This window comes from Sus scrofa, chromosome 7 (assembly GCF_000003025.6).
Source record: "Sus scrofa isolate TJ Tabasco breed Duroc chromosome 7, Sscrofa11.1, whole genome shotgun sequence".
Classification (NCBI taxonomy): Eukaryota; Metazoa; Chordata; class Mammalia; order Artiodactyla; family Suidae; genus Sus; species Sus scrofa.
Genome location: NC_010449.5, coordinates 74,992,119 through 75,004,772, shown reverse-complemented (window position 1 = coordinate 75,004,772; position 12,654 = coordinate 74,992,119). Strand labels below are relative to the sequence as shown.

At 48.8% G+C, this 12,654-nt stretch overlaps 1 protein-coding gene and 1 long non-coding RNA gene across 3 annotated transcripts; both read right to left on the bottom strand.

Annotated features, from left to right (window-relative positions):
• LOC106504464 lies at positions 839 to 2,046 on the bottom strand. Its single transcript, XR_001297954.2, has 2 exons — positions 1,054 to 2,046; positions 839 to 963 (listed from the first exon to the last, which is right to left on the bottom strand). It is a non-coding gene; the product is annotated as an uncharacterized LOC106504464 (long non-coding RNA).
• Positions 2,619 to 12,653, bottom strand: DHRS1 (dehydrogenase/reductase 1). Of its 2 annotated transcripts, none has more exons than XM_003128543.4 (9): positions 12,391 to 12,653; positions 11,828 to 12,001; positions 8,868 to 9,011; positions 8,635 to 8,714; positions 4,653 to 4,785; positions 4,194 to 4,340; positions 3,566 to 3,635; positions 3,147 to 3,227; positions 2,619 to 3,006 (listed from the first exon to the last, which is right to left on the bottom strand). In XM_003128543.4, exons 2-9 carry the CDS (start codon positions 11,975 to 11,977, stop codon positions 2,870 to 2,872), a joined length of 942 nt encoding a protein of 313 aa, XP_003128591.1. In that variant the 5' UTR covers positions 11,978 to 12,001; positions 12,391 to 12,653; the 3' UTR covers positions 2,619 to 2,869. The 2 variants fall into 2 exon arrangements, with proteins under 2 accessions (XP_003128591.1, XP_005666291.1); XM_005666234.3 differs by having other exon boundaries at positions 4,194 to 4,358; positions 12,391 to 12,632.

The following is a 12,654-nucleotide window of genomic DNA, read 5'->3' as shown; positions in this document are numbered from 1 at the left end:
TAAAAAAGGCCCTGATTGATAGCATTTGTTGGTTTCTGTGGCATACTCTCACAGTGGCTGAATTCAAGCAGCCAACATGAAGTCACTGACTGCAGGAAGACCACAGCTTCTGCAGATTCTATGGGCAGCCTTGGGGAGCCTCAGCTCTCAGTCCACCTTTTTTGAAGATTAGAAATGCCAATTCCAGTGGCCGTGCTCTGCTCTTCCTCCAAAAAAGATCTTAAGTGAATATTAGTCTTAGTTCAGGCTGCTAGAAGAGAATGCCATTGACTAGGTGGCGTATGAACAACAGAAATTTCTTTCTCACAGTTCTGGACGCTGGAAGTCTGAGTTCAGGAATCCAGTACAGTTGAGTTCCGGTGAGGACCTTCTTCCAGGTGGCTGACTGCCAAACACTTGTAATATCCTCAAGTGGTATAAGGCCACTAGTCCCATCAATTAGGGCTCCACCCTCCTGACCAAATTACTTCCCAAAGATGCTGATTCTAAATACCATCACACTGGGCATTAGGGTTTAACATATATTTTGTCTGGGATAGGAAGAACCCAGGAGGAGGCCTTAGGCAGACTAGGCAGATGGGGAAGCAGAAAACCAAGCATGTCACCGGGAAGGGACACTCCCTGGCCTTGGGTGGGCACAGTGACGTTCCTCACCGAGCCACACCATCTGCAGTGTGCTCTGACCACTCTCTCCATGTTTGTAAATCTGAAATATACCATTCTCTGTGGCCTGTTTTTCCTGGAAGAAGGAATAGTAATCACGTTTGAAATCTGTTGCACTAAGGATAAGGAAATTAACTACGAGTTTGTGAGAGCTGTCATAACAAGGTACCACAGATTGGAGGCTTAAATGACAGAAATTTATTGCTTGGTTCTGGAGGCTGGGAGGTCTAAGATCAGGGTGGTGGTGTGGTGGGGTTGTGGTCTCTCCTCCTGATTTGTACATGGCTGTCTTCTTTGGACCTTCAAGTGATGGGGAGCCAGTGAGCTCCCTGCTGTGTCTTCTTATAAGGGTGCCAATCCCATCAGGGGGCCCCACCCTCACAACCTCACCTAAATCCAGTTATTAGAGTTCCCTTGTGGCTCAGCAGCAACAACCTGACCAGCATCCATAAGGATTCAGGCTCGACCCCCCCAGCCCTGCCCATCAGGTCAAGGATCCGGCGCCTTCAATCTGTAACAACTGCCAAAAGTTAATGTTTGATAAAGCTGGGTGGTGGGTATAAAGTCATCATTATATTATGTTCCTTCTTGTGTATACATTTGAATTAATTTGCATTATTTCATGATAAAAATGCATAAAAAAGAATAACTACACACATACACACAAAGATTAGAAATGGTCTCTGCTGCTCTGATTTACAGCAACCATCCCATTACCTTGGTGCTCGAGGCTGTTGGCGGAAAGGCTCCTTCAGTGTACCCCTGGCTTCTCTTTGGAACACACCCCCTGTTGCCTTGCTTCAAGCTGGATCAGGATCCACTACCCCCAAGCAGGAAAGGCAGCCCTAAAGGGCTCTTGCAGTTAGCTCCTCAGGAAGCAGTTCAGGAGTTCCTGCTGTGGCTCAGCAGTAACAAACCTGACTAGCAACCATGAAGATGTGGGTTCAATCCCTGGCCTCGCTCAGTGAGTTAAGTATCCGGCATTGCTGTGAGCTGTGGTGTAGGTTGCAGGTGCAGCTCAGATCTGGCATGGCTGTGGCTATGGTGTAGGCCAGCAGCTGTAGCTCTGACTTGACCCCTAGCCTGGGAACTTTCATATGCTGCCAGTGAAGCCCTGAAATAAAACACGAAAGAGGAGTTCCCGTCGTGGCGCAGTGGTTAACGAATCTGACTAGGAACCATGAGGTTGCGGGTTCGGTCCCTGCCCTTGCTCAGTGGGTTAACGATCCGGCGTTGCCGTGAGCTGTGGTGTAGGTTGCAGACGCGGCTTGGATCCTGCGTTGCTGTGGCTCTGGCGTAGGCTGGCAGCTACAGCTCCGATTCGACCCCTAGCCTGGGAACCTCCATATGCCGTGGGAGCGGCCCAAGAAATAGCAAAAAGACAAAAAGACAAAAAAAAAAAAAAAAAAAAAAAAAAAAAAAAAAAAAACCCACGAAAAAAATTAAAAAAAAAAAAAAAAAAAAAAAAAAGGCAGTTCAGGTGGTGCCATCCAAGGGAAGACACGAGTGTGTCAGTGCCCCCAGCTATTTCTCCACCTCTCACTTGGAATTGGGTAGTACTTTCCTCTCTAATTCCTGGAAATTGTAAGCACCAAGGAATGGGCCCTCCTTGGCTCAGGCCTCAGCTGGAGGTCAGGCCCGACATGAGGCAAAAGGCCTCTCTCCCTGGGGAGATGGTGGAATGAGGGGGTGGGAAAGAAATTCAAGGCTGGGGTGTGCCTGCTTTTGGCTGTGGAGGGCCCCTGCTCCCCGGCTAGGGCATGGGAAACGGGCCTCTCAGCCAAAGGACCAGTGCCCCTGAGGCAGGCAACTCTCCAGGCAAGAGCAGGAGCAGATGTGCAGGAAAGGGGCCTTGTCCTGGGGATGCAGCTCCTTGAGAACTTAAGCATTTTGCATATCATTTCGTCTTTCTCTCAAGTACTTACCACCCTGAGCACAGAATCAGCACTCAGAAATGTGCTGGAGGACAACCCTTTATTAGCCCCTAGAGCATTTTTCTATACCAAGGCAAAAAGTAAAAGGCAGGGGCAAGGAAAACCTGAAGAAGGACCTCAAGAGGTCCCTAGGGCTCAGCCAGGACGCATGGCGGAGGCCTTCTCTTCAGATCAGGGGTATCAGCAGACAGGGGGGAAAGGTTGCCCGACTCCACGGAGACAGGCTGACCACTCAGTCTGAAGGGAAGCAGAGTGGTGTCCAACCAGGACAGTTAGAACTTGCTGGTGTACAGGGTCATAAGCCACTTGGGCATTCGGAGGAAGCTGGGCAAGAAGGAGGCCATCCAGCTCAGGCTGGGGATGTGGGAGAGAACAGAGCTCACAGACAAGTAGTCCTGGACGGGGCGGCCTGTGGAGCACAGGAAGAGGATGAGGGCCACATTTCCCACACCTCAGACGTCCTCCCCTTGGCTGAAAGACTGGGTGGGATGTGAGGGAGGAAGGAAGAGGGAGGGAGGTCCAGGCCAGCTGCTGGGCCAGAGTTCTTACCATCCACGTCCCGTAGGCCATAGCGCCGCGCCAGGTCACAGGATGGCAGCACCTTCCCGCTCAGGCTCAGGATATTGGGGTCTGTGGGCACATAGACAGCTGAGCTGACATGGGAGGGGTGCACTGTGACAGGCTTGGGCCCAATGGCACAGGACACTATTGAGACAGGCTTAGGAGCCCAGATTTGTTTCTCTGTTCCTAGAAAGGTTCAGGCCTCTGGCTCCTGGCTGCACCTCCCAGGAGCCAGTTCCTGAGGCCCCCGCCCCTCAAACTGGGCATCGGATCCTTTGGGCCTTGAGAAGCCAGAGAAAGAAGGTATATTCCTCAACCACACCCTGAGCCAGGACCCAGAACCGGCTGCCACAACCCTACAGATCTTCCATGCCCTTTCTTGTTACCAGCTGCCCCAACCTCTTCACCTGTTGCCAGTGCCACCACACATTTGCCACTCATTTCTGTGGTCTCCGCGGATGAGAATGGCAATTTGATCTGAAACACAGGGCAGAGACAATGGAGGGTTAATTTCCAAGAGTGCTGCCCAAGTTCCTTTCCCACTTTCAGCTTCTGTCCCAGGAGGGAGAGGTCCTTGTCAGCCTGGCGCCAGGACCCACTGCCTTTCTGCCTTTCCTAAGTGGAAGGATGTGGGGATGCCAACTATGTCTGGACCTTCTAGACTAGTTCAGTGTCGAGGTCAAGAGCATGGGCTTTGGAGCAGGACAATCTTTCCACTGTGACTTTGACCAAGTTTTTTTTTTTTTTCTTTTTTTTTTTTTTAAGGGCAAGAAATAGATTTATGAGGATAGGACGCTTGTGAGAGATGCAGGCAGGCAGGTATGGAAGCTCTGCTGACCAAGTTTTTTAACCTCCCTGAGTTTTGGTTTCCCCATCGGTAGATTGGAGATACCAAGTCCTTTACAGGAGCAAAGAACATAATGTGTGCCAGTGCTCAGCCCCAAGCAGCTAGGGATTTACTCTTTGCTGTTCTTATTGCCTTGTCTTTGAGGATGGAGAGGCCTTCTCTGCCGCTCTTGCCCTCCCCTCACCAACCTGCTCAATCATGTGGTCATCAGCAGTGTCAGCCTTTATCATGTACTCCTTCAGCGTTTCTGTCTGCACCAACCCTGGCCACAGAGACACGTAGCTGACCCCGTGGCGCCGCAGCTCCTGGGCACAGTCGGCAGCCAGCCTGTCGCACTGCAGAGGGACAGAAGGCTGAGAGAAAGCCAGGACACCGGGCTGTGTCACCTTCCTCCTGTCTTCCCTGCTTCTGATGAAGACGTCCCAGGCCCCTGGCCTGCCCAGGAGCCCTGCCTCAGCTGTCCACCTGCCCCAGTGAGCTGCCAACTCTAGCCAGCTGAGAGGAACCTGGGCGAAGGCACCATCCATGCAAGGGCAGAGGGAGAGGCAAGGGCCGGTCGGCCTCATCACTGATCACTGGGGTGTCTCCTGAGCTATGGGTACTGTCATTGTCCTATACCTCCCCAACCCGTGCTCTTGGGTTCTCACCGCAGCTTTGCCCACACCATAGGGGACACTGAAGAGATACTGCAGCCCCCCAATGGAGGAGATGATCACAATGAGCCCCCGGCCAGCTGGTACCATCAGCCGTGCTGCATACACCGAGCACAAGTAGTGGCCTCTAGAATGTGAGGCAAAGAAGAAGGAATGAAACATGGTCAGGGCTGCCCAGGGAAGCTTCCTCTGCCCCCTGCTGGCTTCTGAGCTGGGAGAAAGCCACATAGGGGCTGCTGTGAGCCTGGTGAATCAAGGGCTTGAGGCCACATTCTGAGAGGGACATTGGTAAAATTAACCACCAAAGGATGAGAAACGGCAATCTTTAGAAGACTATAATGGAAGAAAAGCACTCTGTCATGACAGCAATAACAAACCTACAAAACTTTGGGGGATACAACATAATAAATACATAGTTTCTACAAGGAAAAACTATAAAGTTCGGTTTAATATCAAAGAGCAAGTACAGACATAATTTATTGAGAAGAATCAATGTGTAAAAACATCAGTTCTACTTAAATTAATCCATAGAGTCAGTCAATTTACCTTATCTCTCTCTCTTTTTTTTTTTTTTTTTTTGCTTTTTAGGGCCACACCCACGGCATATGGAGGTTCCCAGGCTAGGGGTCGAATGGGAGCTGTAGCCACTGGCTTATGCCACAGCCACAGCAACTCGGGATCCAAGCCACATCTGTGACCTAGAGGACAGCTCATGGCAACGCCAGATCTTCAATCCACTGAGTGAGGCCAGGGATCGAACCTGCAACCTCATGGTTCCTAGTCGGATTTGTTTCTGCTGCGCCAGGACAGGAACTCCGAGTTATATCTCAATAAAACTTTTGGAGAAATTGATCATATAATCTAAAGCTCAATGAGAATAAATGCGTGAGAAAAGCCAGGAAAATTCTGAGAAGGAAAGAGTGGTATCTCGTGGCTGAGGGGGATATGCGGCCCTTGTTCTGCCAGCCTTCATTAAAACGTGCAATGACATAAGAGTTAAAAAATGCTGTGCTGGTACAAACAAACAAAGCAGTCAATGATGAATCCAAATGTAAAAGAGAATTCAGCAGATTATAAATGGAGCATTTCAAACTAATGAGGAGAGATGGACCACTCAGTAAATGGATTTGGGACAACTAGTCAGGTATTTAGTGGGTGGGATTGGCTCTCTACCCATTTATTATTTTAAAACGAAGTCCAAATATATTTTGAAGGTAAAAAAATGAATGCATGAAGTTCCCGTCATGGTGCAGTGGAAACGAAAATGACTAGGAACCATGAGGTTGTGGGTTCGATCCCTGGCCTTGCTCAGTGGGTTAAGGAGCTGGTATTGCCATGAGCTGCAGATGTGGCTCAGATCTGCCATTACTGTAGCTGTGGTGTAGGCCAGCAGGTGCAGATCCAATGTGACTCCTATTCTGGGAACTTCCATGTGCCACGGGTACAGCCCTTAAAAAAAAATAATAATAAAACAAAACAAAACTGGAGTTCCTGTTGTGGTGCAGCACAAATGAATCCAACTAGGAACCATGAAGTTGTGGGTTCAATCCCTGGCTTTGCTCAGTGGGTTAAGGATCCGGCATTGCTGTGAGCTGTGGTGTAGGCCGGCAGCAACAGCTCTGATTAGACTCCTAGCCTGGGAACTTCCATATGCCTTGGGTGCGGTCCTAAAAAGACAAAAGACAAAAGACAAAAAAAAAAAAAAAAAAAAAAACCAACCCAACCCAACCCAACCCAACCAAACAATAAAAAACAGATTTGGGCATCTTTGGCCAATCAGAGGTGCAAAACTTGCCTGATCTCAGGGCCTGATACTGTCTTGTATGATTGAGGACATGGGGAAACAGATGTTCTCCTTCATCACTGAGAGATTATAAATTGGCAGGGTCTTTTTTGGAAGACAGTTTGATAATATTTATTAAGTCTTTAAGAAGTACATATCGGAGTTCCCATTGCAGCTCAGTGGTAATGAACCCAACTAGTATCCATGAGGATGTGGGTTCGAACCCTGGCCTCGCTCAGTAGGTTGTAGATGTGGCTTGGATCCTGCGTTGCCGAGGCTGTGGTGTAGGCTGGCAGCTGTAGCTCCATCGACCCCTATCCTGGCAACTTCCACATGCTGTGGGTGTGGCCCTACTTTTTCTCCAGCTCCAGTCTAATCAGAGCTGCAGCCACTGGCCTACACCAGAGCCATAGCAACTTGGGATCCGAGCCGAGTCTGCAGCCCATACCACAGCTCACGGATCCTTAATCCACTGAGCAAGGCCAGGGATCGAACCTGCAACCTCATGGTTCCTAGTTGGATTCGTTAACCACTGTGCCACGACGAGAACTCCAAGAAGTACATATTTTTTGACATAAGAATTCCACTACTGCACTAGATAAGGGGATAAATAAATTATGGTATCTCTTCCCAGTGGACTATTTAAAAGAATGGTGAATATATATTAGGCTATTAACAGGAGCTCTATCTCAGGCAAGGGAGAAAGGGGTGGGGATGAGGGAGTAAGATCATCCTGTCCTTCACAGTATGTGATATATAAATGCCCGGTAACCAGAAAAAATTTCTTTCACATGGGAAATAAGATGCTTCAAATGAAAACAAGTAGAGAGCTACGGTTTCAAAAGGAGACCCAGCCTAAGGTAGTGCAGAAGAAAGACACAATAAATGCGTGTGTGCATGCGTGCAAGGGAGATGTTTGTGTGCTTCTTAGAGGCTCACAAAGTGACCTTCACCTTGAGGAATTCACCAGGGCTCAGGGGCCAAGGTCTGGGCCTTTGCCTTGTAGGCTCAAAACCCTGACCAGCAAGAGATGAGAGTGAGGAAGGTTCTGGAGGGCTAAGGATATGGGTGCTGTCAATTTCCAGCTCCCTGGGTATTCTTCTCTTGACTCTTAACTGACCATCCACCTCTGTCCCCACAACCTTTATTCCACTTTGGAAATCACAACTGGATCCTAATCCTTTTTTTGTATTTTTTTTTTATTTTTAGGGCCACACCAGTGGCACATGGAAGTTCTGAGGCTAGGGATCAAATTGGAGCTACAGCTATCAGCCTACACCACAGCCACATCAATGATAGATGTGAGCCACATCTGTGACCTACACTGCAGCTTGTGGCAACACCAGATCCTTAACCCACTGAACAAGGCCAGGGATCAAACCCACGTCCTCATGGATACTAGTTGGGTTTTAACCTGCTAGGCCACAATGGGAACTCCTGGATTCTATCCTGCTTCCCTGGGAGTGCCACTAGAAGCTGTGGGTGTTCTTAGATGCTTTAGAGAGAGATTTGCATATAATTGCTTGGTGACTCCCACAGGTGGCCGTGCACACCCATGACCCACACAGCGTAGTTTCTGAGAGGGTGCCCTCTTTCCAACAATAAACACAGACCCAACTAGTACATATCATGCTGGGTGAACTCTAAATGCTGTGTTTCATCTCACCCCTGTGTCACACGTAGGTGTAAATCCATGACACCCCTGCCCTATCAACTCAGACCTGGGGGTGCCCTTGCCTGTGGGTCTGGAGTGAGGAGCTAGAGGCTAAGACGGCTGGCACTGAATCTTCCTTAACGACCTTCCCCGATCTAAAACAAACCAATTCCTTCCTCTAACCATCTCTGGAAACACTGACTATGGATGGTGTGCTTTATTGAGGGAAAGAGGCTCCCTTTTGAGCCGTGCATTTGAATGGGCAGAAACTGAGGTAAGGAAGAGGGCAAGGGCAACTTCAGGTGAACATTACTGACAGAAACAAGGCAGAAGGTGATGTTCCTAGGTACAGATTCACCTGAATGAAACTTCTTCAGAAGTTAGTGGACAAATGGGACAGAAAGGAGAAGAAAGAGACAAAGAAGTCAGAAGGAAAAGGAGCGGGCACATGGGGAAAGGTCTGGGCTCCTAGCTGGGCTGAGAGTGTGGGGGGAAGGCCTTTGTGGGTATAGGGGTGGGCTGGGGAGGGGAACACCCACCTGAGTCCCACGTTGTTGACATCATCCCAAACGGAGGCAGGGCTTTCCCAGAATGCCTTCTTCCTATTGTTTATGATCGCCTGGAAAGCATAGGGACAGTGAAGAATAGGTTGATCAGAAAGCAGGAAGGTATATGAGGCTGGATAATGGAAGGGATAATGAGTGGAGAGGAGGACTCAGAGGTCAGAGGGGGAGGTCAGGAGTTCGGAGCAGAGTTGAAGTTCAAAGAGCACCTGGACACCAGCATAGGCATTGTTGACCAGCACATCTAGACGCCCCTGCTGTTCTCGAGCCACCTGCTGAAATAGGCTTTGCACTTCACTCTCCTGGCTTGAATCACACACCACAGGCACACACCGGCCCCCTCGGGATTGCGCCTAGAGAGGGACAGAGGGGAAAGGAACTCCCAGTCATACACTGTGTGAGACACAAAACAGCTCCCCACTGCTCCCAGGGTGGCAGCTGAGAAGGCCTGGCACAGGGCTCAGAGCTAGCAGCTGAGGAAACATTGTGGGCAATACTGCCCTCTGGTGGCTGTTTTAGGAGTTTCAGGAAGGCTAAGCCCTCCCATCGTGTAGCCAGATGGATGGGGATCCCAGGTTTAAAATCTACAGACATTTACTGGGGCCTACCATGTGCAAGGCACTGTAGTCTGTGTGCGGAGGGTGAGGGAGAAACAAGGCTTGGTGGCTGCTCTTAAAAAATGAGTGTATAGGAGTTCCTGTCGTGGTGCAGTGGTTAACAAATCCGACTAAGAACCATGAGGTGGCGGGTTCGACCCCTGGCCTTGCTTAGTGGGTTAAGGATCCGGCATTGCTGTGAGCTGTGGTGTAGGTCGCAGACGTGGCTCAGATCTGGTGTTGCTGTGGCTCTGGCGTAGGCTGGCGGCTACAGCTCCAATTTGACCCCCAGCCTGGGAACCTCCATATGCCATGGGAGCAGCCCAAGAAATGGCATTATTAAAAAAAAAAAAAAAAAAGAAAAAAAAAGAAATGAGTGTATGGAGTTTCCATCTTGGTGTAGTAGAAACGAATCTGACTAGGAACCATTAGGTTTCAGATTTGAACCTTGGCCTTGCTCAGTGGGTTAAGGATCTGGTGTTGCCATGAGCTGTGGTATAGGTCAGATGTGGTTTGGATTAGGTGTTGCTGTGGCTCTGGCGTAGGCTGGCAGCTACAGCTCTGATTAGACCCCTAGCCTGGGAACCTTCATATGCCACGGGTGTGGCCCTAAAAAGACAAAAGACAAGATGAAAAAAAAAAAAAAAGAAAGAAAGAAAGAAAAGAAAGAAATGAGTATCTTTTTATTCGTTCTAGATCATTTCCATCTGGCATACCCTTAGCTCCCATCCTTCACATCTCACATGGAATCTCAACTCTGTCGCAGCCCTCTTACCCTCAATCCATCAATTCACTTGCCTGGTAAGTGAGAAATCAATACTCTCAGACATAAACTAGTTCTACTTCCTGATCTACCTCACCCTCTACAAATGTGTCCCCATCCTCTAACTTCAGAAAAAGAATACCTTATTCAAGAACTATCCTCTATACAGCTGGCCAATAGGGACATGAAAAAATGCTCAACATCACTGATTATTAGAGAAATGCAAATCAAAACTACCCTGAGATACCACCTCACACCAGTCAGAATGGCCATCATTAACAAGTCCACAAATAACAAATGCTGGAGAGGGTGTGGAGAAAAGGGAACCCTCCTGAACTGTTGGTGGGAATATAAACTGGTACAACCACTATGGAGAAGAGTATGGAGGTACCTTAGAAAACTATACACAGAACTACCATACGACCCAGCAATCCCACTCTTGGGCATATATCCAGACAAAACTTTCCTTAAAAAAGACACATACACCCGCATGTTCATTGCAGCATTATTCACAATAGCCAAGACATGGAAACAACCCAAATGTCCATTGACAGACCATTGGATTAGGAAGATGTGGTGTATATATACACAATGGAATACTGATCAGCCATTAAAAAGAACAAAATAATGCCATTTGTAGCAACATGGATGGAACTAGAGACTCTCATCCTGAGTGAAATAAGTCAAAAAGAGAAAGACAAATACCATATGATATCACTTATATCGGGAATCTAATATATGGCACAAATGAACCTTTCCACAGAAAAGAAAATCATGGACTTGGAGAATAGACTTGGGGTTGCCAAGGGGGAGGGGGAGGGAGTGGAATGGATTGGGAGCTTGGGGTTAACAGATGCAGACTATTGCCTTTGGAATGGGTTAGCCATGAGATCCTGCTGTGTAGCACTGGGAACTATGTCTGGTCACTTACGATGGAGCATGATAATGTGAGAAAAAAGAATGTATACATGTAGGTGTAACTGGGTCACCATGCTGTACAGTAGAAAATCAACAGAACACTGTAAACCAGCTATAATGGAAAAAAATAATAATCATTATATTTAAAAGAACTATCCTCACATTTTCCAGATCTGTGCACTGGGTCCCACTGTCAGACCTTCCTGCCTAACTTCTCACCCACATTTCCAGAACATTCTGTGCACACATATCACTTTCCATAATCACATCAATTACTTTTATCTTATCACTTACTGCATTAATATTACATTGAAATGATCCGTTTCTGCCTTGGACTTCCTGTTGGACTCTTTCTTTTTTTGGCCATGCCTGAGACATGGAAGTTCCAGGGCCAGGGGCTGAACCCATGCCACAACTGTAACCAGAGCCATAACAGTGACAATGCTAAATCCTTAACCCACTGAGTCACTAGAGAACTCTTGGACTCTTTTAAGAGCAGAAGTTATGTCTTACTAATCTTGTTAATTCCAGTGCTTCACCCAGTGCCTAGCAAATCAAAATCATCCCAATGTTGAAATGAAATCCAGTAGAAAAGTCAAGCAAAAATATACGATTCAATAAAGTCTTGACTAAATTAGAGAAAAGGCATAGGTCCACAACTTTTAGCTGCAATTTCAAAATCCCTGAAACACTCAACAGAAAGTTTTTTTCATAAAATTCACTCAGTGGCAAAATGTGACCTGAAGCTAGGGCGTTTATTTATCCCACGTTCGGTACATATTCATGCTTTGTTGAGGAATATCATGGTTTCAGGTAAGGAATTAGAGGGAAGTTAATGGGAAGAGCTCCCTCAGGTGGTTTCTGCCCCTGGGGTCCCAGAGGACGCACTCACCTCCTGGGCAGTGACCTGCAGCGTGTCAAGATGGCGGCCAGTGATGTAAACTGTGGCACCTGCTTCGCAGAGCTGTAAAGCGATGCCACGGCCAATACCCCTGGAAGCACCTGTCACCACGCACACTTGGCCCTGCATGGGTGCTACCATGACTCACAAGAGAAGGGGTTAAATCTGTGGAAGCAAAGACCTGCTCTGAGGAAAAGACTGTGTATGTCGGGGGCGGCCTCTGACAAAGGTAAGAGGGAGAGCCAAGGTTGAGATCCTTTGAAGGGAGAGAAGTTTCAGAGGGGGCCAACTAGTGCAGGCTCCCGGACAAGGCTGGCTGTCCTTTCTGGGAAGCCAAGGAGTTTAGAAGGGGACTGTGTGAGGCTGTCCAGGCCGGCCACCTACTGGGACTATGAGTGGGGCTGACTGGGTGGGAGACTGTGGCAGGACAGTTCTGGCGCGTCCACGCAGAGTCCTGTACTATCTAGAGCTCTGGCCACTGGTCCGGAGGCAGTGGAGTGGGCGGGGGGCCCAGGGACCGTAAGCCTTAAGTGGAGGGGGCTCGTGCCTCTTACCTGCCACCTGTGCTGCCTCTGGACTCGTCACACCGTCTCGCTCGTTCTCGGAGGACTTTAATTCCGTTTTCAGGGGCGGGACAAGGCGACGTCAACCGGGTCAGAATACGACGCTGGGGTGGAAGTCCGCGCTCTGGCCGGGTTTCCGCCGTGGACGCGGAGGGAAGCACGACTTCAGATGTGCGAGGGGACCCCACAAACAGGGGCGGGGCGATCCCGTGGCCCAGCCACGCCCACCCCGGAAGGGGCCGTCGCGCGGCTCTG

Excerpts from the sequence above, each read along its gene's own strand:
- DHRS1 (XM_005666234.3), bottom strand. The coding sequence starts at position 11,977 with ATGGTAGCACCCATGCAGGGCCAAGTGTGCGTGGTGACAGGTGCTTCC. Across the intron at positions 4,786-8,634 it reads GTCAACAACGTGGGACTCAG|AGGCCACTACTTGTGCTCGG; the intron begins GTGGGTGTTCCC and ends CTCACATTCTAG. Across the intron at positions 3,228-3,565 it reads TGTGGTGGCACTGGCAACAG|ACCCCAATATCCTGAGCCTG; the intron begins GTGAAGAGGTTG and ends ATGTGCCCACAG.